The sequence below is a fragment of the Juglans regia genome, chromosome 1, assembly GCF_001411555.2.
Source record: "Juglans regia cultivar Chandler chromosome 1, Walnut 2.0, whole genome shotgun sequence".
Taxonomy (NCBI): Eukaryota; Viridiplantae; Streptophyta; class Magnoliopsida; order Fagales; family Juglandaceae; genus Juglans; species Juglans regia.
Genome location: NC_049901.1, coordinates 13,313,157 through 13,339,216, shown reverse-complemented (window position 1 = coordinate 13,339,216; position 26,060 = coordinate 13,313,157). Strand labels below are relative to the sequence as shown.

Genomic DNA, 26,060 nt, shown 5'->3' with positions numbered 1-26,060 from the left:
TGCGGCCTTTTATGGGGGATTCATTACTTGAATTTCTTTGGATTTTTTATGCATGATGCATGCCACATATATATCCACTTGTCTTTTAAACTTTTCAAGTTCCTTGGAATGCATAAACCATTCTACAATTTCGATGTTAATTTCATCAGCTTGCTCTTAATTCTTGGAGTGTTGAAAATATTGAGATGTAGTGGAATTGTATTCGAGATTTTCTTTTTCAAACCATTTGGTTTGATAAATGTCTGTTGATTCTTATAAAAATAAATAAATAAATAAAAATATTGATGTTTGGATGGATTTTTTGGACAATATTTTGGTGACGGAGAAAGCAGGATAAAATCAAAGAAATAAGAGATTGATGCCACAGATGAATATATAGAATCAGTAATTTGTTTTTAGAAATGAAGGGGACATGCATGCTTTGGCATTTGTTCATGTTAGAAAAATGGATCAAAAGTTGAAACATCACAAGAAAGATCAGCGAGAAAACAAAATCAAGCAGCCTGAAGAAAGGGCCAAAAGAACCCTCCACTTAGTCACCATCATGCACCGATTCAATGCATGGCTCCTTTTGAGGATGGGGATTATACCCGAACGAAAAGTTCACTCACGAAGAAAATCTTAAGAACCAAAACAGAGCATCGACTGAAACTGTTATGTACACGTTTCATAAAGAGTTCAACAACATTCTATGTATAAATAAAAAGATTACATACATTAAATGGTAGAGATACAAAAGCAGTTTTTATGCCACTTAAAAGTTCTAAAGAAGAGGGGAAAATTTTGGGAAGCTGAAAAATTCATCTCCACCTTTCTTCTTTCTTAATTCGAAAGAATGAGCTTGAAAACTGGTCGGGACTGTTGTTCTACTGCTTGATTAGTTCAGGGGCTTCTTTTATGGTCATCTCTACCATTTCTACTGAACTGAAAGCTCCATCTTCGGTGGCAATGGTAGATTGAGTGTCCATCCCAGACCCTGCTTGGATTTCTTTGAACATTGCCATGACTTGAATCATTGTGGGACGCCGCCATGGCCGATCATCCAAGCAAGCACAAGCGACCCTTAAGTGTTGTAAAAGCTCAATCTCAAGGTTGGGATCCTCTTTCATGAGTTCAGGATCAAAAACATCAATGATTTTCAGTTTGGCATGCTGTTTAACCCACCCCACAAGATTGTTGTCGCCAAAATCATCCGAATTTGTTGGTCGTTTCCCGGTTAACAGCTCAAGTAAGACCACGCCATAACTGTAAACATCACCTCTTGTGGTGCATCTAAAGCTCTGGAAGTATTCAGGAGGGACATAGCCAGGAGTTCCAGCCAGAGTGCTGACGCTCAAATGGGTATCCATAGCGCTCATAAGCCTGGCCATTCCAAAATCAGATACTCTGGCTTCCAAGTTTTCATCAAGCAGGACATTGCTCGATTTCATGTCCCTGTGAATGATGTGTGGGATACAATTGTGGTGCAGAAAAGCCAATCCCCTCGCAGCCCCAATTGCAATCTTTCTCCTATCAGCCCAGTTCAGCTTGACCCCAACTTTGTTTTGCTCGTGCAGAACATCTTCCAAGCTTCCATACCTCATGTACTCATAAACCAAGAGCCTTTCTTCCCCAACCTTGCAGTAACCCAGAAGTGGAACAAGATTCCTGTGCTTAATTTTCCCAATGGTTTCCATTTCGGCAGTGAATTCCCGATCACCCTGTCCACTAATGTGTACGAGTTTCTTGATGGCTACAATGCTTCCATCTTTCAACTGGGCCTTGTACACATCGCCAAAACCACCCTTACCAATATGGCTGTCGTTGTGGAAGCCGTTTGTTGCTTCGAGAAGATCAGCAAAAGTCAGCTTCCGAAGGGGCTTCTCAAAGGTGGCAAGGTTTATGCTTAATGCCTCACGGGTACCAGTTAGCTTCCAGCTGACAGTGGCTGTGCCCGAGTGGGAACGACTCTCAATATAACCCTCCAATGCTGCCTCCTTCTTTTTCCTCCTCTTCTTGGTTTCAATGGCAACTATAATCAAACCAAAGATACAGAAGAGGGAGAACAGCAATCCCATTGCCACACTCCCAGCAAGGGATGCTTGCCTCCGATGGGACTTCTGGTGTTGATAATTCGAACTCGAGTCCGGATTCTCGCCACATTTAGCAAGAGGATACCCACAGAGCCCTGAATTATTCTGGAACCTAACCGCTGGAAACGTTTCAAGCTGCCCCATTCCAGGAATCGCTCCGGTGAGATGGTTGTTGGACAGATCAATCTCCGTCAGCAAAGAAAGGCCAGTCATGGACTGTGGGATTGACCCTTCAAGCCTATTGCTAGAGAGATCGAGAATGTTGAGATTCTTCAAGTCCCCAAGCTCTTGGGGAATTGTTCCAGAGAAATCGTTATGGCCCAAATTCAATATATAGAGATAAAACATTCTCCCAATCTCCTTTGGAATACCACCCGACAACATGTTATGGGAAATATCAAGAAAAATCATAGACCCATTGTGGTTGAATGTAGGTTGAATCTTACCTCCATATACTCTAGTAAAATTGCAGGGGTTCCTGGTCGAAATCCTATTAAGCTCTTCTTGACTAATCCCCGCAAATTCAAGCAAATTCCCAGCTCCATGACACTCCTTGCTCCCATCATTCTTGATATACACATACGTCTTCCCGCTTATGAGATTCACCGCAATATTCCCAGATTGCTTGAAAAGAGCGGGCGGAATAGATCCATTCAAGGAATTGGTATTGAGATCCAACCATATCAAGCTCTTACAGTCCCCAAGCTCCGGCGGAATACTCCCATAGAAGGAATTGTTACTCAGTTTGAGTATTGCAAGGTTCGACAACTGTCCGATCCACCCTGGAATCTCACCACTCAGCCGGTTGTTCGACAAGGAGATCCAATTCAGATTGGTACAGTTGCTTAGCCCCGAGGGAATAGTCCCCGTCAACTCGTTGAAGTCCAGGATCAGATTCTCCAACGTCTGGATGTACATGAGCTCTTGTGGGATTTCCCCATGTAGCCGGTTCAACCATATTATCAGGTCCCGGAGCTTCGGCAGCGTTCCCAAGCTCGAAGGGATCTTTCCAGTGAGATAATTGAAGCTCAAATCTAGCGAAACCAACTGAGAACAGTTGCTCAAACTCGCGGGAATCGAACCCGTAAACAGATTGTTCTGTAAGAAGAGCTCTTTCCAGCTATTACCGGGAGCTTCGCAGAGAGTGCTAGGAATAGTGCCGGAAAGATTATTGGAACTAAGATCCAACGTCTCCAGCCCCACAAGCTTCGACAAAGAATCCGGCAAAGCACCGAGAAAAATGTTGAAAGACAGGTCCAGCTTCTTTAAATTGCTCATCTTTACGAAGATTTCCATCGGTAACTCACCAGAGAACTTGTTGTCACTGATATCAAACGATTCCAACGAAGAACAAGCGCTCATACCGGTCGGGACCGCACCGGAGAGGTTGTTGGCCGAAAGGTCGAGCTCCACAAGGACACCGTAAGAACACGCGCCGGCGAGCCACAAAGGGATCTCACCCAGGAAATGGTTTCCGGAGAGACAAAGGAGCTGCAGGTTCTCCACCGGGAGCGCCGGAATGGGACCCGAGAACTGGTTGCTGGAGAGGTTCAAGAAGGCGAGATTGCGGCACGAGGAGAGGGCATGACCGATATCCCCTGAGAACTTGTTGCCAGATAAGTCGAGGTGCTCTAGAGCCAAGCAATCGCCGAAAGAAGGAATAGCCACAGTAAAATTGTTGGACGATAGGTCCAGATACTGCAGGGTGTCGCAGGTGGAGACGGCCGCTATCTCGCCCGTGAGCTTGTTTCCCTTCAAGGTCAAGCTTTGTAAACCGTTGCAACCACCCGGAAAGAGCCAGGGGACAACGGTCGAGCCGGAGAGATTGTTGTAAGAGAGATCAAGAACCTCGAGACCGAGTTTCGGAGCGTCTTTCGCGGAGGAAGGAGAGTCCAGAATATTGTTAGAGAGGTTGAGCGATTTCAAGCCCGAGCAAGAAGCCAAGCCGGAGAGGTCCGAGAGAGAGCCGGAGAGGCTGTTGTGAGAGAGATCCAGGGTGGTTAATAACGTGTTACATTTGGATCCGGGAGCAAAATAAATGGTGCCGGAGAGGTCGGTGGATTTCAGAGAAAGGGTTTCGAGGTGGTCAAGGGAGAGGAGGAAAGCCGAGACGAGGCTGAAGTTGGTACTTAGAGGGGTGGAGCTGAGGTTTATGGAGGAAACCCGGGAGCCTTTGCAGGAAATACCGAAGAAAGTACATGGGTCTCGGCTGGGCAGCCAGTCGGAGAGGAGGGTTGAGTTTTGGAGACTGTCTTTGAAGTTGATGAGTTGCTGGGCGTACTTTCCGGATGAGGAAGAGGAGGATGCTGATGAAGCATGGAAGAAGAGGAAAGTGAAGGAGAGGAGGAAAAGACACCTGTGAGAGTTGGAGGGGCAGAAAGGTTTCATTTTGGAGGCTGTGAGGAGTAGGTGTTTTAGGGTCTCAGAGCTGCCATTAGAGAGAGCTTAGAGAAAGCTCTGATTTTTGAGAGAGTGGGTTTTGTTGCTTTGGAACAGAGAGAGAGAGAGAGTGTGTTCAAAGGAGTCAAAAAGTCGAAGGGAGGAAGGTAAGAAGGGTATTTATCAAAGAAAACAGCTAGCTGTTTCTCACATGCATCTCTGCGACTCTCTCTCTCTCTCTTCTCTCGCTAATCTTTCTGGTTTCTGTGCCTGCGTCCATGTTTACTATGTTCCTGTCTCTCTTTGCCTGTCTTATTGGTGTCCAAATAACCAAGATCAAGGCGATGATTTGGTTTTTTTTGTGTTAATTAATACACTCAAAATGGTTTCCCTCCCCAGTTTCTCTCTCGTGCTTTTTTATTTACACACTCTCTCTCTCTCTCACTTAAAGCTGTCTCTTTGTCTCTCTAGCTTTCTGCGTACGTGTGATCAAGACTGGTCCATTACTGTCAATTAATGGAGATTCCTTCTCCTAATTAATATATACATATATAACTCTTTTCTGTTCACGAGGATTAATTAAGTTCTTTTCTGGCTCTTTGTACTTTGTAGTCTGTAGGAGTCCTGCTTTTCTCTCTCTCAGATCTAGTGAACGACTCTCTTTATTATGTAAAATTTTATATATTTTATTATCATCCAATATTTTCACACCATGTTAAAAAAATTATAAAAATAAGATATATGATGTGACTAATTTATAGCAAATCTTATTTTTTTTCCCTCTCATCTGAAATGCTTTTTTTCAATTGAAACATCATTACAATTTTTTTTTAAGAAATAATCATTACATTTGATTACACGTGCGGTTGAATATCTAACTTTCAACTATAATAAAGACAGCATTATGGCCACTTTTAAATGTTCTTTTAAATGTTCTTAGTACGTCGAAGACCTCCCAGCTCTAGAGCCTTCAATGGTAAGTAGGAGATCTAGCATTTGGGACAGATAATCTTACTGACTGGACTCCCTAATAAATACTGACTGTTTAGGGAGGCTCTTGTTCGGGGTTCTTCGTTGGATGCTCTTGGCCAGGGTTTCTCCATATGCTTTCATGGTGAATTTATTGGTAGGTGTTGCTACGATTATATATCTTTATAATTATGGATTACTATCTCTTGAACTGTTTTAATTTTAAGAACCAATATGAGAGACTTATATATCAACATGAAATAGACAATATAATAGCTATAGTTATAAGTGACAGAATTTTTCGGATAATATTAAATATCCGTCAAATAGATAACATGCACCTTTAGTGATTATTAATTGAAAGAAAAATGCTATAATGAAATCTTACATCACACATATTTACTTAATCGATATGTGATTCGTCATTTTTATCATTTTATTTAAACACACGATATATTTAAACATTAAGATCGAATGACAAATAGCAAATCGATTAAGTGGATCATGTGTATAGTATAACACTTCCATATAGAATTTTTCTAATTGAAATTCTAAACATTATCACATCTCACACACACCAAATAATTATCGAGTTAATTTATAAAATATTAAGATAAATTCGAAATATTAGTAAAAAAAAGTTGAACCCACCTAAAGAAAGTCACTCTTCATTGTTTGGCATTCCTCTCTATATATGCTCTCTAGCTATAGACTTTATTAATTGTTAGCTTTGTTGCAGGAATGGATATCTAGAAGAGAGTTTGGGTTAAAAATAATGTTTATCTTATATATCTACATGCAATTGCACTCGCAGCAAATTAACGGCCGTCGAATGTACAGGGGCTATTGGGATTCCCTCCATAGGAAAAGGTGGTCAATAGTCTCTAGAATTGTGAATTGCAGAGGCCAGGGGGCATAGAATATCCTCATGATCTTCGATCTTTAAAGGTTATAACTGGAGCTAGGGTTGTCTTGATCGCGCTGATCATGAATAGATGTGGGTTGACCACAATGGTTTCCACTCTTTTGAGTCAAGGGAGCTCGGTCTGTACAAGTGATTCCCTTGGTCTAGTATTATTGAACAAATAGAGTTTGGAATTGTTTCATGCACTAAAGTACTGTTAGCGAAACTGATGGACTTTCTACATGCATGAAATTCCCCTTTACAAATTCAGGGTAGCGTGGACTGTCCACTAATATTTATCATCTTTCCTTTTCGTTTAATCAATGGTATATGCACAATCATCATATACATACAAAAGGAAAACATATATATATATATATATATATACACACACAACTATGGTATCCAATATATATGTAAAATGCTATTATGTCACTCCAGTTATGCCGCTCACTTTGTCTTATGTGCGGTTTAAATAGTAAGATGAGATCTGATGGTTTTAGATAAAAATTAAAAGTTAAATAAAATATTGTTAGGATATTATTATTGTTTTGATATTTGAAAATTTTAAACTGTTTATTATATTTTGTGTGAAAATTTAGAAAAATTATAAGAATAATGGTATGGTTATTACCCAACTACTACCCATCTACTACTCTTTTTGTATTTTATTTTTTTTTAATTTTTTATTTTACTTAATGATTAAGGAAGTGAATATTAGTAAAGTTATATATTTTTTTAATTTTTTTCTTAATGATTAAGAATATTAAAAAAATACTTAAAAGAAAATAATAAAAAAAATTAAAAAAAAAACTTGAAATACACTTGGGTAGTAAGCCTATCACTACCCAAGTTGTAATAATGAGATGTGATAAAACACTCACTAACCAAACTGGGCCTATTGATGTGGCCCACCACGTAGTGACACGTGATTTATTAAATAAATAAATAAAAACACAAATATAAAAAGGGATAAAATAAACAAGCCTTGTTTGGTTACGCAATTCGAATGAGATGAGATGAGATGTTTTGTTTAAAATTAAATAAAATATTATTATAATATAAATTTTTAATATTATTTTTATTTTGTGATTTGAAAATTTTGAATTGCTTATTATATTTTGTATTAGAGTTTGAGAAATTTGTAATAATTATATGAGATTAGATTATTTGGTTTTATGTAACCAGACCAACCTTAATCTTTTTATGTTTTTGAAAAACACCATTCCTGCCATGACCACCACGCCCTTTGAAACCTCCCCTGCCATGATAGAAGCCACGACCTCTAGAGTGATTCTAGCTTGATTGTTTCTGAGTGATGTTAGCTGAGAACTCAGGAGATGCTATAAGAACAATGGTTTGATGATTTAATCTGAACTCATGAGTCAGAAGGTGACTATAGACTTGAGCCGGAGTGAGTGGATCCACTCGAGTTGTAATGGAAGTGACTATCGAATCATAGTCTATGCCTAAGCCTGCCAAGAGAAATGTGGTCAAGTCAGAATGTGATAAAACTTTCCAGCCATAACAAGAGTGTCTTGAAGAAGCCTTGCACGTCTATAATATTCTGTTATAAAATCGGAGCCCTTTTTAAGAGTAGTAAGCTGCAATTGAACTTGCATGATGCTAGCTTGTGATTTTGCAGCAAAAAGTTCATCAAGGATATCCCATATTTCACGAGAAGAGGATGCCCCCGAGAACATGTGCAATTAGCAGTTCAGAAAGAGATGAAATAAGAATACTCATGATAGCTTGATCCTGTCGTTGCCAAGCTAGAAATTCTGGTTTGGAACTTTCATCAAGCAGATGGGGGGGAACGATGGTCCCATCAACATACCCATATAAGTTTTGTCCTCTGAGGTAAGGCATGATTTGTGCCTTCCACAGAAGATAATTTTCATTGTTTAGTTTGACAATGATCAAGTTTGTAGAGAAATTAGAGGAAGGAGCAACATTAGAAGACTGATTTGGAGGGAATTGTGCGACAGGAGTTACTTCAGGTATTTCAGCCATGGAAACAAGCGAGCTTGAGAGCTGAAAAACCCAAGAAGATGGACGTGAGTCCTAAAAAGCTCTGATTACCATGATAAAACAGAGTATACACAGATGATGAAATGGAATTGATTTTTTGTTTTTCTCATTGATTTAGCATTCGGTACAGGATGGTATTTATATACAAGAAAACAGAATATACTTTGTAACAGATTCTATCACTACAAATAGAGACAATACACGTGTATAACAGAAAATTATTCTTGAACATTCTGGCAAGGCACGTTCTCTGATGAGGTGTCTTTTGAGAGATGATCCTGTGCGGTAGTATTGATGATAATAAACCATGTGACATCAAGTTATGGTATCGCGTCAATAGGACAAAGTGAGCAGTATAACTAAAGCGGCATAGTAGCATTTCTTATCATCCTTAATGAGCATTTAAGCCACAATCAAAGGAAAAATTATTGTATAGATTCACGGAATTTTCTCAAATTGTAAAATTGGTCCCTATGGTAAAAGGGTAATCACCATGTAAGAAATCGGTTCCTCTGTCCACCGTGTGTTATTGACACAAGAGAATAATGTGATATATACTATCTTATCAAGCCATAAGTACTAATGGTCACCACATGTATGAAAAAAACAAATGCACGGTGAGTATCTAAAAATAAACAAAAATGGCAGAATCATTCTACCACAAATAAAATAAATATTAAAGAATGAAGATTAAAATATTGAAAGTTTTAAAGAAGTAACTAAAATCATAGAAAACCTAGTAAAATTTTAAAAATTAAAAAATAAAATAAAATCAGAAACAATTAAAGTTCCACATTTCTAAGCATAAATTTGCTTGGATATATATAATTTATAATTACTCAAGGACTACTTGAAACATACACGAGTTTATATATACTTGGAAAATATTAATCAAGGACGTTACAAGTGGCAGTTGTAGTCATTATAAAATTATAAATTGCAAAAAGTTATTTCTCTCAAATAATATGGGATATTGTTTACCATTGTCCCGTACTCAATCCAATACTTGTAAATGAGGTGCTTCGCATCACCAATCACACGGATGATTTGTGACAATAAAAAGATGGCACTAGTTATTCTGGGGAGACTTCGATACTTAAATCAATAACTATGTATAAGAATAAGTATATATAAAGATGAAGTGAAGTGAAGCGTTTCATGTTACCTATCATAGATTATTTATAGAAGGATATCGACGTGGTGTGATGGCAATTGACTCTAATCACCATTCTTGTATATATATCCTTCATGATCTCTTATTAACTGAGGAAGATATCTCCTGTTTTGTAGGAATTATCTTTCTTGGGATAATCACATCTAGTAGTGGGTCAGATCTCCAACATTTTGAGAGTTATTTGTCACGTGGTTATAATTATGGACTCTTCGGTCGGGGTCCTCTCAACCCTAAGTTAAAGTTTTGGACCTGCTTCCTGATCTTGGGCTTGGTTACCCAGACACCCAAATATTCTCTCCAATACCCTTGTGGGTTCGATTATCTATATTTAATTCAATTCAACTAGTATACGTAATATAACCTATATCATTGCTAAAGTTTCGTGAACTCTATTGAAATTATGAAAATGGTAAAGCTTCACTACTAAGGTAAGATTCCAAGGTACGTAATGGAAATTACAAATAGAAATTAATGTTCTAAGGTAATGGAAATTACAAATAGAGTAATTGTATAAATTATTAATAGACAATACCCACACAGATTTTTTGTAAATAAAGCGACTCATACTAATAAATGAATAGATTTTTTATATTTTTCATGATAAAATCTACTATTTTACTAAGAGATTACGTTTACTAACTCTTACAAATAAGTTTTGGTACCTAAGATTAGAAAAAAAAAATTATAAAAAAACTGATATTTTATTTTTTATAATAAATTTTATTTATTTTTATTAAAATAGTGTACAAAATTGATCTCTTTATAACTTATTACTCACTCTTGTAGATGGGTAGTGACAGTCTAACAATCCATTTATAACTTATAGATAATTTTAAATATAATAATATTTATATTATATTTAAACACATAAAATAAAAGTAAAAGTCAAAATTAAATTTAAAATAATATTATTTTATTAGATAATTATATATAAATTATTATTTAATAGTAACTTTATAATTTTTCCTTATAGATTTGGTACATCGTTTTTGGTACTCTGAAAGTTGAAATTATAGATTTCATAATCAGCAGTACCCAACCCATGATATCACGTCACGAAACCGGCCCCCCCAATACGGCCATCCTGCCATTAGCGCTCGTGTATCCCAAAACACGCTTGGCCCCACCCAAAACCTATTCATTATTTATTACTTTGTACTCGAGCTCCCACTCTCCTCCTCCCTAGCGCGTGTCTTTAAGTAAATGGGTCCTACAGTCACGCTCAATCCTAACTCTTTATTTAATTCGACGGTCAAGATTTACCTGCCGAATTAAAAGTTGATGTATCATGTACTTGAGTGGAGCGACTGTGTGTCTGTCGTCTTGTATATCTAGGCACTTGCAGTAAAATCTAGTATTCATTATGAAATCTTATAATTACCCCCAGATTTCGAAAGCGATTCTGAGTAACGACAGAGGGTATAACAGTAATATGGTTTCAGGTGCTCTTCGTTTGACGTGGCAGATAAAACGTGATTGTTCTGTTGGACAGTTTCTTTTTTTTTTTTTTAACTGTAATCAGGTTGAGGAAAAAAAAAAGTTGGGGGGTTTGTTTGGTAATTATGTACCAATGTAGTTTGCAAATTTGGAGATGGGTTGGAACAATGCCTATGAACTTGAAAAAAGCTTATCCATCTCATGTAAACATATTTAAAATTTATATAATTTTAAGTGAGACACATGAAAGCAGATTATATCATATTTTGTAGCTATTAAATGTTAAATATCAAATAAATTATTTCTTATAGTTATATTTTTTTTATTTTTTAAGTCGTAAATTTTGAATAAAAATTTTAAAAGATTCAAATCTATCCATCTTCATTTTTTAATGTTTTGGGAGTAGTAGCTCCTGAAAAAGAACTAGGCTCAAGGATTGGCCTAATGAAGCACAATTTGAGTTAAAGCTTGATTAAGGCAATCCACACACACACACGTATATAGAATAATGTTAGTATGTCTTCTCATTTTGACCGTTCATGTATTTATTTATTTTTTAATTTTTTTTATTTACTGATTAAGAAAATGATTATTCGTGTATACATTTTTATTTTATTTTTAAAAAAATGTGAAAAAGATGTTAAAAAATGTGAAAAAGAAAAATTAAAAAAGAAAATTTTGCCTAGACAGCATGGCATGACTGCTGGTAGCCTAGCATCACTGATATATATATATATATACACACACATATATATAAAAATAGTGCCTATGTCTGATATTAAAATTGTAATTTGGTAGTAATAGTTGTATTTAGAATCCTGATTCTATTATTTACTCCATGTTTTGGAACCTGACTTCACTCTTTATACCTTACTTGAAATAAATTATTTATGGAAATATTGGTGATTCTATTAAAAAAGGGTAGATCAAGAGAAAATTAGAGGCGACTTTCACATGATCACACCCTATTCATTAAAAATCATATATAAGAGACTTAAAATTTAAAAATAGCAAGCACTTTCTCAAAATCTTGTCGTGAAATTATTAAATAGAAAGCAAGTGACGTCAAATATACAATTTTAAGTGTCACCTCTTGGTTTTCTTAGCAATTATATGTGCATATAAAATGAAGAATAAAGTTATTATTAACTCTTTTAATAATCATCCTTTCATATTTTTGGATGTGACAATAAATTATCAAAAAAATTTATTTTTATTTTCTGAAAAAGAGGATGATTAGGGCAGGTTTGGGGGGTGAGATGAGAATTTTGTGTTTTGTTTTAGTATTTAAAATATTATGTTTTGGTATTATTATTGTATTGGGATTTGAAAAAGTTGAATTGAGATTTGAAAAAGTTGAATTGTTTATTATATTTTGTATGAGAATTTGAAAAATGTGTAATGATGAGATGAAATGAAATGAGAATTTTGTGTCTCATCTTAGCCCCCAAACCTACCCTAAAGCCTAGTTTGGATACTTAATTTATCTCATTTAATTATTATAAATTATTATATAAAATATAATAAATAATTTAATTTTTTAAAATTTTAAAATAATAATAATATTAAAAAATAATATTTTATTTCAAACTCATCTTTTCTTTTTAACTCCCTATTCAACTATCTCGCGTAATGATCATTTATAGCCACTCGTTTATAAATATCAGTTAGAAGTGGAGCTATTCAACTATTTTGATAATTGGATGATTTTCCTCTTGATTAAATGTATCGGTGATCGGTATATGGCTGAATACAGTTAGCCGACGTCAAATCAAAGAATGTTTTCACGAACACACAAAATCTGGTCAAATTGGATTGTTTGTTCACCCACTTTCTGGTAAATACCAGTTTCAATCATTTTCACTGTTCTGCTCACGACGCACGTGACTGGTTTTCCTCTTAAAGTTGACTTAGTTTTGTTTGAATTGAAAAATCATTTTATTTTATTATTATAATTTTTTAAATTTTTATATAAAATATAATATTTTATTTATCTTTTAATTTTTATAAAAAATTATATATTCTCATCTTACCATCCAAACAAGAGTTTAATTGCAAAATTATTATTATTATTATTATTAAAAAAAGATAAATCCAAATCAATTTTCATAATATTTTATATAATAATATTTAAAAAATATATATTTTTATCATATCTTATAAAATATGTTACTTTTTATTAAAAAGTAGAAGATAATAAAAAATATATATTTTTAGAGATATGAGCAATAAAGATAAGATTATTTATTTAATATGATTGATCAGAAAATAAATTTTATTAAAAATAATATTAATTTAAATTTGTATGTTTTTCTCGCTAAAGGAAAAAAAGTAAAAGTAATTCCAAACGACATATACGTACACAAAATCCTACTTCCACGAATTATACGACAGTCAATACTCGCCGTGGCGAACGGGCAGGAGTTTTACTTGCGGTGAAGAATCCCGGTGACACTGAAACGCGTCGGCCAGAGCTGAGGCGAGTACAGTTGTTTTTACCGAATGGAAATAAACTCACGATCCAATGATTTCACGCAAAATCTCATGCGGTCACTTTGAAAAATTCTTCTTATATGGGGCTGATATGACTGTCAGTCTGTCACCATCTCTCTATCTCCATTCACCGGGTAAATAATGGGGACCCACTCAGGCCTATCATTTCCCAAGTGGGCCCTATCATGATGGGCCGATTTGAATAAATTTTTGGCACTGAAAAATTGAGAGAGATGGGGGGTTGTTCTGGTGGGTTTTGATTGACGACGATGATGATGGATGTAAAGAGGGACCCGTGCGGCTGCCATCAACACGTGGACATGTCTAGCATGCTGACGTGGCCCAATTAAACATCTTAGGGGGGCTTATCCACAACCATGGCAAGGCTTTGAATGCCAGTCTGTCACTGTTACTTTAGCTGCATGCTATTTCCTTCCCCCTCATTGTGTTCTTTTTCACTGCTCCAAAGTCCCCCCTACTATTTAATGCTAACATGCGTTCGGAGTTGCACTAACACTCGAAAAAACGTAACCAAGGAAAGAAAGCGAAACCCACAAGCGAGAGAGAGAAAAAAACACCACACGTGCACAGACACTCGGAGGGAATTATTGGAGGGTTAGTGGGGGACCCACTTGAATGGGTGGGAGGCCCACTAAAGTAATGGGAATTGTGTTTTTCTAATTTTTTTTTTAAATAATAAACATAATCATGTACATATAAGCGTCGTATTTTAAAATAAATAAATATAAAATAAAAAATTAATTTTTTTAAATAATTATATTATATTTGTACATTCTACTATTATATATAATAATAATATTATTATTATTGGTTTTGGTGGGGGTGCGTAGGATAAGATATGGGTGCGCGGTGCCGGGTAGGAGGAAAAAGAAGAAGATAAATGGAGGAAAAAAAAAAGAAAGTTAATGAAGGGATTATTTGATTAAAGTTTGTGGGTTATGAGGGGGGGAAGTGGGTCATACTTTCTTTTTGGTCTTTCTTTGTATTGGAACGGGGAAAGTACATGTGAAGGGAGAAATGAGAATGAAAATCAGTGCCACACGAGAAAGATGGAGATGACATGAGAGGGTCTGACCCTACCAAAATTGTTTGTGTCATGTTATGAATATGTGTGTGCGCATTAGAAAGAGAGATGAGGGTGCGTCAGAGAGACATGAGGGAACAAACCCAAAGCTTAGACGTTGCTAGCCAACATAACATTGTCTCAAAAGCGTGTTAGTTTTCTCGGTTGGCAGTGGTACGTACGTGATAGTAACCAATGCTAGCAACTAATAATGAAACAGTAAAGAATTTCATGAGAAAAGTCTCTTCTTAGTTCTTCCCCTCATTTGAATTAATGGTACCAAGACCAGCGGCATAAATACTTGAGAAATACTACTATTCCTCATTTCCTGATTTGATATAAAATTATTTATATACAGGTGAAAATGGTTAATTTTTCAATCTTTACACAGTATGTTAAAGGGATTATGAAAGGATAATAATCAATACGATGATGAATTTCGTTGCTCTAAATAGTTTTAAGCATTTGAAGTTTATGTTTATGTTAAGAGAAATGTTTTAGCCATAAAAAAAAAATTTAAAAAAAATAAACCCACGAAATAAAGTGATTTAGTGTGATACGTTAGATTATAAAATTATTTTTGTTATAAAATAAATCTAACTTATTATATAAAATCATGTCAGTTATAGATTTATTTTTATGAAAAATTTTTTGTGGGTGTAGCACTCTCCTTATGCTAATGTTGTGGGTGGGTTGGTAATTCCTTTTTAAAAAGACTAATGCTAGATAAAGTTTTAAAGTATGTAAATCTCGCGCATTCATTTTAAAAAAATGTTCAACTATTAAAAAAATGAGTTTTTCATGTAGATCTTATATTTATTTATTTTATTTTTAAAGAGAATGTATGAGATTTATACAAATATCATTTCTTTTTAAAAAAAAAATAGAAAGAATAAAAAATTATAAAATCGAGGCAGGCATATGGGAAATCTATGTGGTACATGGATATCTTACTTAGTCACCGAAATTTTAGGCCGGAATGGGTACTAATACTGCTACTACTACTACGAGATCACGCTGCAGAAGCAAGAGAACAAAAAGCGGGACCCAAAAAGCAGCTGTAATGAACCAAACTTTAGACAGGCCTAACATTATTCTTCTTCATTTTGGAAGTCCATGAATTTTTGGTTTCAATATCGCATAATTCAACGCAGGGGTCGTAGTCAGTGTATCGTCTGATCACACTTTACAAAGCAGTTGGCCTGAGTCTAACTTATTAAATGAAAACTTTTAGAAAATCAAGAAAAACAGTCTCTTAAAAGTTAAATAACCAATAATAATATCTAACATCTTTAGTAGAAAGAATGTATAAAGAAAAAGCTCAAAAAGGAAATGGGGGAAGGAAAAAAAAGAGAGAAAAAAACAAAGAGCCCATGATTTCAGTACCCAGGTGATGCAGGCATCAAGCATCATAAATGTCTACAAGAACCAATAAGGTCCAATGGAGTGAATCATCTCATGTCTCAAAATGAGATTTATTGCATGAGGTCTGGCTTTCCCAGAAGTTTTTATTGTTCCTCTCTTTGGAGCCTGAAGAGAGGAAGTTGCAGTAGTTGAAGTTGTTTAATAGGCAGATCTGTGTTTAAGTATTTAGGACCACAGCAAGTGTACATATATAAACGGAAAATCATGTGAGAGCTCTCAATTATTCGGGATTCCTCAGAGCTAAAACCCCACACCTAACATGTAACAGACATTTAGTATATGGCCTTCCTTTCTGACGATATGCAGCATATATTTATTTGAGATTTCAGAACCAAAAAGAGGGGGGGGGGTGGGTGGGACGAAGAAAATGCTTCCATGAAGTGTTGAAGAGATGGGTTTGGTTTTTACCGCGCGCGTGTCCGGGAATTTGCATGCAAATTGATTAAAGGCTGAGTTACCAGCCACCGATCCCTTAAGAGTACCTGTACTCCCAAGGTCCATAGAGGGGTCAGGGTGTGCGTACTTTTATCATAAATAATTTTGGTCACATGGGCTAAAATTTTCAAGCTGATGAATTGAATTCGATATACATGTATATTCAAGCCCATCACAAAGAAATGAATGAAAAAGTGATGGACCGAGATCTAATTCAAGAAGAGGCGCATTCAACCAATACCAAAACAATGAACAAGTGATGGACCGAGACAAAAAAAATTACAGGAAAAAAAAAAGAGTAAAAAAAGGAGCAAAATGCTCAAAATCGAATAAGGTAAATAAATTACAAGGAACAATAATCGTGGAACAGTGTGATTTTAATGGGGGAACTTGCACCCCACTTCAACAGCATTCTTTTCCTTCAACAAGAATATGAACTATGATGAGAAGAATTTTATAGTAATCGCGAGGGATCTGCCTGCCTCCTAGGTGTAAAGAAACGCCTGCATCTACTCAACTAAAATGCTCAATATTTTAATCTCCCTTCTTTTGGTTTTCAACCTTTTCCAGTGAAATTTAGACCTTGTCATCCAGGTGGGAAGAGTCTGATGATCCACCATGTTTTAGTGATTTGTTGGTTGCCGTTGAATGGCTCCGCCGCTCCTTCCCTCCCGGCTTAGACGAGGCATTGCCATACCAGACCATTCCGGCAACAGCAATGACCATGCCCAAAACTACTTGTAGATTGAGACCCTCCTTACCAAAGAAAATGAATCCTAAAACCAAGACAAGAATAGTCTTCATATGGCCAAGCACTTGGAACGACACAGCTGTAAATCTGCCTATGCAGATGAATTGACTGAGATTGGTCCCCACCGCAATGGTGCAAGACAGTATAATGAATGACTGCAGACAGAAAAAAAAAAAAAAATAGTGGCCAAAATTATTTACAGTAGTCACAGCTAGGTGCAACCAAAATATGTTTTGCACTGAGACATACGGACATGCACATGTCAGGCCAGTAACAAGTAGGACCATTTTAATACAGTCCCTTTGAAACACAGCAAGGGACAGACATCGAACGTAATTCTTGTAGATTTTTTTTTTTAATTTTTAATTTGTATTACTAAAGAGTTCCCGTACTCGGATATTTATGCTTGCATGTTCAAAAATAAAGAAATCCTTGTGCAATAATGCATGCATAGCAACCAGATACTAGTACAAGACACATGAAAGCATGCATTTGTGAGGGTGCACCTGCCGTACACACATTCAGTCTTTGGGCAGAGAAGCAGATAGTGTAATGTTAGTTCCTTTTTCGAGGACTACAGCAAAGCTATTGGGCATGATGTCAATGGAACCATACAAGCCAAGTCCAGAAGTACACTCATCAGCAAAGACTCACAGGGGCACTGTCAAAGTGATACCAGAGTATTCGAGGTGCTAGCACAATCTTGTTTTTTTGGGTTTTATTTCTAGGTTTTTTTATTGGTATTTATTTTCAGTTTGAGATTTTTGATGTAATTCACTTGAGTAGACACAACAAAGTTGCTCCAAATTCCAATTATTAGGTAATAATAGAGCTTTTTTTAAGTTATAAATACATCTTAAGAGATTATAAGCTGTCATTAATGATTATTACGTCAGAAATAAAATAAAAGATACGCTTTTATGTCCAAAAAAAACCAAGTTAATCCCTCGTTTTTAAACTATATGCTTTGGTCCATAACAAGGCCAAAAAGAATGTAATAAGTTATTATTAGCTTAATATTTTTCTGGATGTTCTTCCCGATTTAATGAATCCCGATTCACCCTAAGACAACAATTGGGAGAATAAGAATTAATGAAGGACGAGATCAAGGTTTGAAGGTCTATCTATCTATCTATCTAGAGAGAGAGAGAGAGAGAGAGAGAGAGAGTCTGCCTAGAAATAATCAAGGGCTAAATATATTTGGCCAGAAACTTGAATCCTCTAAAGATAACCATACGAGCTTGGTATTGCAAAGAGTTATGTGCACAGATAGATAAGATTTAAGCGGGTTCAAGCTGCTAAAAGACGGAAAAAATGATTTGACCTTTGCTTCATATATTCTTCCTTGTATCTTCCATCTCTAAAATGATAATAATAATAAAGGTTGACTAGACTGGTGACTCTACCTTGCAATTAGAAGGAAAATATCATAAAAGCGCCACCGCATATGTTGGTGCTAGACAACACCAACAGAAGCAACACTTCATGTTGAAGCTTCTATGTATATTGGAAATTTTCAGAAGCAAAACTTCATGCCGAAGCTTCTGTGTATTGGAAATTTTCATTAGACACGAAGGGAGCTTTCATCTTTCAATCCACACTTGTCGTGATAATTCTTTGTTAATGATATAACATGTCACTAGTTTTCATTAGATTAATTGGGTTATTTTTTCTCCCTCTTCTTGTTTTGCCCACAAAATTTCTCGTTCATAAGATGTTATGAAGTATGACTCCTCAACATTTTAGAGGGTTTTTTACATATTAAAAAAAAAAAAAAAAGGATTACCATATTTCCCTATGGTAGCATGGCAGACTAAGAAATTCCGTGGTCTTCTGTTTAATACTTTTGTTTAATACTTCTGATTAAACATAAGTATCAAACATAAGTATTAAACATAAGTATAAAACAGAATTATTAAACATAAGTAGGGGAGGCAATCCTTGGGTTTGGTTAGCTTATATATACATCTCAAAGGTCAGTAGAACACAACAATACAAGATTAATACCTTCCATCCTTATTTCAATGCTCCAACTATCTTCCAATTTAGATAATTGGACCCACTAATTTGGAAGAACTATCGCAATGCCACACCAAATGACTAAAATAACCGAAATGCTCCTCACTTAAAAAATGATGATTTGATAGATTTTTGCAGACTATGCAAGTCCATGCGGCATTTGCCACTTCCGTTAACAAATTCTCAAGTTTTTATTTCTTTTAATAATTAAATATCATAAAAACAATTCCATCTCTCTCATCTTCTGGCTCCTTTCCTGTCCTTTATAAATCCCAATCCCAACCCATCCTTATTTCATCCTCTCAGGCACTCCCATCACATCTTTCATAACATATCAAGATAGAAAATAGAGCCAAACTTACCAAAAGAGGCAGAAAACAAAGACACCATATGGGCTGAGAAACATTCTCATATCCACACACATAAAGGGGGAGAGAGACAGAGAAGAGGAGGGAGGAAAGCATAGTTATGACAACCAAGAGATCAAAGCCTATATACTTCTCCTTAAAATGGGGTAACCTACAATCATGAGGTGCATCAAAGCCCCTCCAAACAGCCAGTGCTCCTGGATGCATCTCAGTTCTATGCCAAAACCGCACTAAAAATAAAAATTTCTAACTAGGTCAACTCAACTTGCAATTCAAAATCCACAAAGAAACAGATATACTTAATATTTGAACTCTTTATATTAGAAATGGTGGCAACAAAAAATCTCTGAAACTTGGTTTTTAGAGAGTAAAGGTAAAATAATTTGAGGCAAACTTCCATCTTACGGACTCATTTCTGCTGCCAAGTCAGAAGGTCAGCATAGGACAGCAACAGGATTAAAAAGCAAGCGATCCCCACCATTCCCTCGACTACAGAAAAGCCTTGAGATTTAGTTCTGTTTGGAATTGAGCAGGTTCATGATTTACATTGTGGTAGGGAAATTGGTGGAGCAGAGATCGGGAGGCTGTGTCTAGTTACTACATGGTTTCAACTATCAATCTGGACTCAACACTTGGACTTGTGTAGCCAAATGCTAGTGTCAACTCCATATAAACCTTTGGTCTAGTATTGAAATACAACATGTAAAGGTATTGAAATGTATCATTAGTTTATGAACGAGTCCCTTGCTATTTGAGAAGCCCATCCAAAATGCTTCAGGAGCATAGAGGATTTAAGTATCGTAGAGAAAATATATTTTATTGGAGAGGCTAACATCTAACCATCCTTACCAGGCATTCAAACAAGAAATGGTTTCTTTGGATTTGACATTGCATCCCTCAAGTCAATCATAATATCCTCAAGTATGCTCCAGGTGAAGTGGTCAGATCCTCCATAGGATCAAGCACACGTTATCCCAAATACCATAAAGGATCTTCAGGATACATGCTAACACAGCCATACTTCTCTTTGAATTTGAAATTAATGAAAAAGACAATGGTCCTGACTATTTTTCAGCTATGACATCCACACAGCTTATGCCATACATAGATTCATGCAGTTGACAGGTAGTCGCAGACAATTAAAAAAATTCATAGAGGAAGCAAAGTGAAGGGAAAACAGAAAACAAAAAGACCTTCTAACCTATTGCATGTCACTTGAAAGGAAGGTCTTGCAGGAAAAGGGTAACATGGCTTATGACGCAATTTGACATGTCTTACACTTGTATAAATCTTTTTAAGTGGTCAAAATGTCTATCGCAAGAACACCACACATTGTGCTATGCAGTGCATGACTGAAGTAAGATAATATATCTATATATATTTATATTTTCTCGATAAGTTCACAATTTTACTAATGGAAAACTGTGAAGTAAAAGCCACAATATTCAAATCCCTCAATGTTTGAATTGGTGCTCACAGCAGCTCCTATTTCTCTAGCATTCTAGATTTCAAGGATTTTTACTCTAATTCTTCTTAGTAGTTGCATGTATCATTTTGTGTACTTCCTATGTGCTTACTTCACAGCCCTCCTCGTATTTAATAAATAGCATCATATGTAGAGGTAGACACAGAAGCATGAATGACGAAATGATATGTGTGATGTTGGACAATTCCACGAGTATCATATTTGTATAATAGAACAGTACACCTCACCATATCAACCAAAATTTATAAGTTCTGATTAAAATAAAGAGAAAGAAACTTACCAAGGACGTGGGGCTAAAGCCATATGCATCAACTCTTTTACCAGTCAACCAGTAGTCCAGAAAGGGTCCTAATAACAGCAGGGATGCTGCCTGTGCTGGAGCAGTGTGCCCCAATAAGTTGAAAGATCCAAGAGAATAATTCCGCTGAAGGAAGTGTACATACTGCAAAAGCATAAGAATGAGAATAACAATGTCATATGTTTTAGATTATGAGTAATATTAGAAATCTGTGACCTTTGAAATGAATCAAAACTCGAATCAGTCTTCAGTTTGGAAATTACATTGTGAAACTCACACTGTTCTTAATCAACAATGTGAAACCCCGACCCATATGGAGATCACATGATAGCTTGGGTTGCACAATTACAAATTGGTAAACAATGTGACGTACAAATGTTTACGGCTGTGTGGGTACACGTCTGTCTGTGCGCAAACATTATGAAAGAAATACTTGCAAATAACACAAATATAATGGACCTGAAACCCATCAGCCTAACCCCACAACTGACTTTACCACCCCTAATCCATTCACACCTGATACCATCTCTATAAATGATCATGGGTTTAACAAATAATACTTACATACTGCTGCAGTGAAGTGCTCCAAACTGCTACTAAAGCAGCAATAAAACCCTTGGCATTGACACTCACATCGGTAACAGTACAGACTGCAACGCCAAGGAGGACTAATACTATGCTAAGTTTTGTGTCCCTTGAGTATCGCACCTTGTCCAAGACAACTTCCAGAAAACAAGATACCGGGATCATACTCAGCTTTGCAATCTGATGAGAACAGTTCAGAAAGAAAAGATATATTGTAATTTCAGGCATCTGATGAGAACAGTTCAGAAAGAAAAGATATATTGTAATTTCAGGCAAGTGTACGGACATAACAAAATTATGAAAATCTCACCAAAACTGGGAACAGAAAAATAGGTTTATCAAAACTAACCTGATAGAATCCCACAGAATTCCACATTAAACTCACATTCATCCCAACTATGGAAAAGTTCGCAAATAAAACAAATTTCAGAAGTTCAGAAAATGGTAGATGAGAGGCCTGAATGTATCCCAGCCTCCGAAGAAGAAAAGTCAACAACGTGGTTGTGCCAAAATGCAGACCAGTTAACGTCGTAGCTGCATGGAGGCATTATATAGAAGACAATGTCAGGTTTGATGCAATGATTCAGGAGCAATTTGCTAAAATTCATTTCATTTCATCATAGGGATCATTTCCTTAATAAGAACTTCGACCACCCCGTGCTTTAAAAGAATTTGTTGATAACTTTGAACCAATTCATTAATAAGAGCATGTTATATTTTATTAATACAGAGGCCATGAGGAACTTTTTCCCCTTCAACATCCTACTAATCCTCTCCTTTTCCTTATAAGAAAGTATGTATTCGATTCCATCATAGAATTATCTTGTCAAACGCTCTGTGCATAATCCCTTCCTCAAGTCATTCTTGTGTTGTACAAAAGTGAGGTTTATCATATAGCTAAATTCTAGCCTGTGAGAGTTTATTCCCTTCCTTGACAGTAAAGTGGAAGCCTCAAACATAATCTACTATTATCTGGCTTTCCTATGCTTCTTAACAATGGCTTCCTGATGTTTCCTATAATTTATCGTTATCTCCAATATAAGACCAGAAAGCCCCAGGTCAACCATCGGGGTTAAGTTATGATAGTTAATAACTCCATTAGGATTATATATTGATTTATGCCAGCCGAAAGCCTGACATTCTCTATATGTTAATTCCAAATGCCTAAGAGGCTATCTGGAACAAAAGAGAGGCCTACAAAATAACTTGAAAGCTAGATCAATTCCAACCAGTCCTAAAATCACATCCAGTTCTGCTCTGACAAAATCCAATGCAAAAATGATATTTAGCACCTTGTAAAGATACAACCAAGAATGAAATAACAAAATCCTTAGATCAATACATTTCAATTAGCCAATTCTTTCCCTCCAATAACCATGGGGGAAGAGCTACAGCCCCATTTGTGGGGGTGAAAGGACACTATAAAGTAAGGTCCTATGTGGGGAAGTAATCAGAAAATGTCATTGTAGCTGACTCGTTGACAACAAATAATGACTCGATGACTACAAAAAAAAGTAATGCTTCGAGATTCTGAGGATCTAAGGGTATATCATCAAATACTATGTTATTGAAGTGTTTTTCTGATAGAATCAAACAAGGAATCCTTAATACCAAATATACAAGTAGCGAACCCATGAATTTTAAACTAATCAACTTTCTATCAGATTATAAGTCCTACAAACTTGTATCCAAGATCTAGTCCCAGAAGGCATTTGAAAGGGGAAAAAAAGATACTTGCCCCCTAAATAAAAAAAGAAAGAGAAAAAGAAGAAGATAAAATAGATACTAGAGCATATGCCTCGTAAAAAATTATAATATAACTGTATTATTCTTAAACCTTTCAAAGTCTTAACCTGAAACCAAAAACCACACTGGCATTTTTATTTCAAATTTAAACTATTAAGTATTTGGATTTTTCTGTAATTTTGAAAATCCCAATTGAATAATTATTTTTAACATAAAAAAGTAATCATGAGAACTATCCACCTCCCCCTTAATGAGATCAAAGAGAGAACAGACTGTACAGTAGGATTGATTATACCCAAATTCTATAACACTTAACGTACAAAGCAAGACATTGGAAGGGAAGTAATGCAAAGGAGAAAATTTAATCAAATATAGCGTGAAAAAATAGTAATAGGCTAGTTACCAAAGGTAAAACCATATTTGGCCATTAAGGCTTTGTTGACAAGTATTATTCCGACGGATGTGACAACATTAAACATCCATGAGGCAGCATCAAGAGTTGCCTTCCTATCGGCCATCTTTGCTGAAGTCATTTCTTTACTGTTGCTGACTTTGTCACCAGTATTCACTGCTCAGTCTTCACAAAAGCAAATACAGCACTTGAATGTCAACAGACAATAATTTTATCTGCATTAAGAAACAAGTTGATCCCACAAAGTTTGAACAAGACAATACCAAAGAATCCTATTTGCAGGTAACAAACACTACCTTGTTATCTTGTTATAGAACAATATCAACATATCCACATCTAAGAAGTTTTGAAGGATTTTGAATCACGTGCGCACAAATTTTAAAGAAGAAAAACAGAAAATTTGAAATAGCAATTGCCAAAAGGCGTGTTAGATAAGCATCCACGCCTAATCGATTATTATGCATATACAAAGCCATTGCATAGGTAGGCATTAGCTGTCCCAGAACTGCAGTAGTAAATCAAATTTCATTTGAAAGCTTTGTTTGTAAAACCTCAAATGGTTACTGGTTCCTCCTTTGTGCTAAATTCTATCGTTCAATTAGGAGAAATAGATGTCAGAGTACTTGGCACATATTTGGGATTTGATAGGTTTTCTATCAATTCACGTTTCTACTAAGCAAGCAGATGACGAACAAACTCGCATGAGCTCGTGTTATTTTTGAAGTTGAATTCTTTACAATTTTAGTATCTCAGCACCAGAGAGTTTGCTCCAGGCCAACGATTGAAACCCTTGTCCAGCAAATGCTTAACATTACCAAACAGCCACTAAAACTGATCCACTCTCCAAACGTAATTCCAGTCAAAATATCCAACTATACCAAAAATGCTGAAATCCACGAGTTTCAACAACAAATGAAAAGTGCAAAAAGTTAAAGAAATATTTTCCAGAATCGCAAGATCTATAAAAGAAACATTAAAAAAAGAAGTATTGCCAATAACCGAAGCAGAATTGCACAATTCCAAAACAGATCCAGCATGCTTAGACAATATTACATTACAGAACTCCAGACAAGTTTTCGTTATTCTAAGAACAGAAATCCGCAAATTCCAACACAGATCAAAACAACGACAGAAGCAACCAAAAAAAAGTAAACTGAATCCATTTATTACGACAGAGCATGACTCCCGGGGGAAAAAAAACAATTCTCATCCCGGAAGAGGTTTCCACGGAAACAAACAGCAGCTTAAAAGAACTCTTGAGAATTACCATAAGAATTCCAAGCCTTTGAGGCGAGGAAGAGGAGGAAAAGCGAGAAGGAGCTGGCGTCTGGATTCTGGAATCGGGGCGCTAATAGGAAGTGCAGAGCATGTTGAAAACCAAATGGCTGTCACGGAATATATAAGGAAGAGTTTCTTCTGTCCCCTCCATTAAAGAAGGAGAGAGAGAGAGAGAGACTGATACACTTGAAAAAAAACCAATACGCACATCTTCCATTTTATTTATTTACTTGATTTATATTTTTGATAATTATACACATAATTATACGAAATTTAGGTCTAAAAATGATTTCCCGGGATCTTAGGAATTACAGGGGAAAATAGAATATTATTATGGCATCTTAGAGAATATTTTTAATTTACTTTGATTAAATATATAGAATTTGGTAAATGGTAAGTTATCAATCGGCCATTGTCTAGGGCCTAGGCATTTTCTTTCATCAATTGCTTTGTGCCACGTACGTCCTTTTATTGTTCTTTTCACTCTTCTTCAAATGTTAATTTTGATCACACGAATTCTTTTTGCAGATAAATTATAGATATATATTAATTAATTAATTTTAAGGAAGATGATTAGATTGCGAGAGGGTGAGGAGGGATGGATGATCTTTTTCGGTATGGAAATAAGGAAGATGGGACATTTCTAATAGCGATGGTGATGACGATATAACGCTTGTTGTTTAGAAAGAGGAGACGTCCCGTTTTATCAATGCA

The 26,060-nt window shown here is 35.8% G+C and overlaps 2 protein-coding genes across 5 annotated transcripts; both read right to left on the bottom strand.

The window, feature by feature from the left end:
* Window positions 1–621: 621 nt before the first annotated feature.
* LOC108992512 (systemin receptor SR160-like) lies at window positions 622–4,735 on the bottom strand. The gene has a single exon (XM_018967113.2). The coding sequence runs from the start codon at window positions 4,458–4,460 to the stop codon at window positions 867–869; it is 3,594 nt and encodes a 1,197-aa protein (XP_018822658.1). The 5' UTR covers window positions 4,461–4,735; the 3' UTR covers window positions 622–866.
* An 11,967-nt stretch (window positions 4,736–16,702) lies between these two features.
* Window positions 16,703–25,534, bottom strand: LOC108992513 (UDP-rhamnose/UDP-galactose transporter 5-like). 4 transcript variants are annotated; one of them, XM_035695070.1, is made up of 6 exons: window positions 25,336–25,534; window positions 24,060–24,233; window positions 22,260–22,444; window positions 21,890–22,090; window positions 21,308–21,469; window positions 16,703–17,179 (listed from the first exon to the last, which is right to left on the bottom strand). In XM_035695070.1, the coding sequence occupies exons 2-6, from the start codon at window positions 24,187–24,189 to the stop codon at window positions 17,138–17,140; spliced, it is 720 nt and encodes a 239-aa protein (XP_035550963.1). In that variant the 5' UTR covers window positions 24,190–24,233; window positions 25,336–25,534; the 3' UTR covers window positions 16,703–17,137. The 4 variants fall into 4 exon arrangements, with proteins under 4 accessions (XP_035550963.1, XP_018822659.1, XP_018822660.1 ...); XM_018967114.2 differs by having other exon boundaries at window positions 16,703–17,309; window positions 24,060–24,283; window positions 25,336–25,533; XM_018967115.2 differs by having other exon boundaries at window positions 16,703–17,309; window positions 25,336–25,533.
* Between the last annotated feature and the right edge of the window lie 526 nt (window positions 25,535–26,060).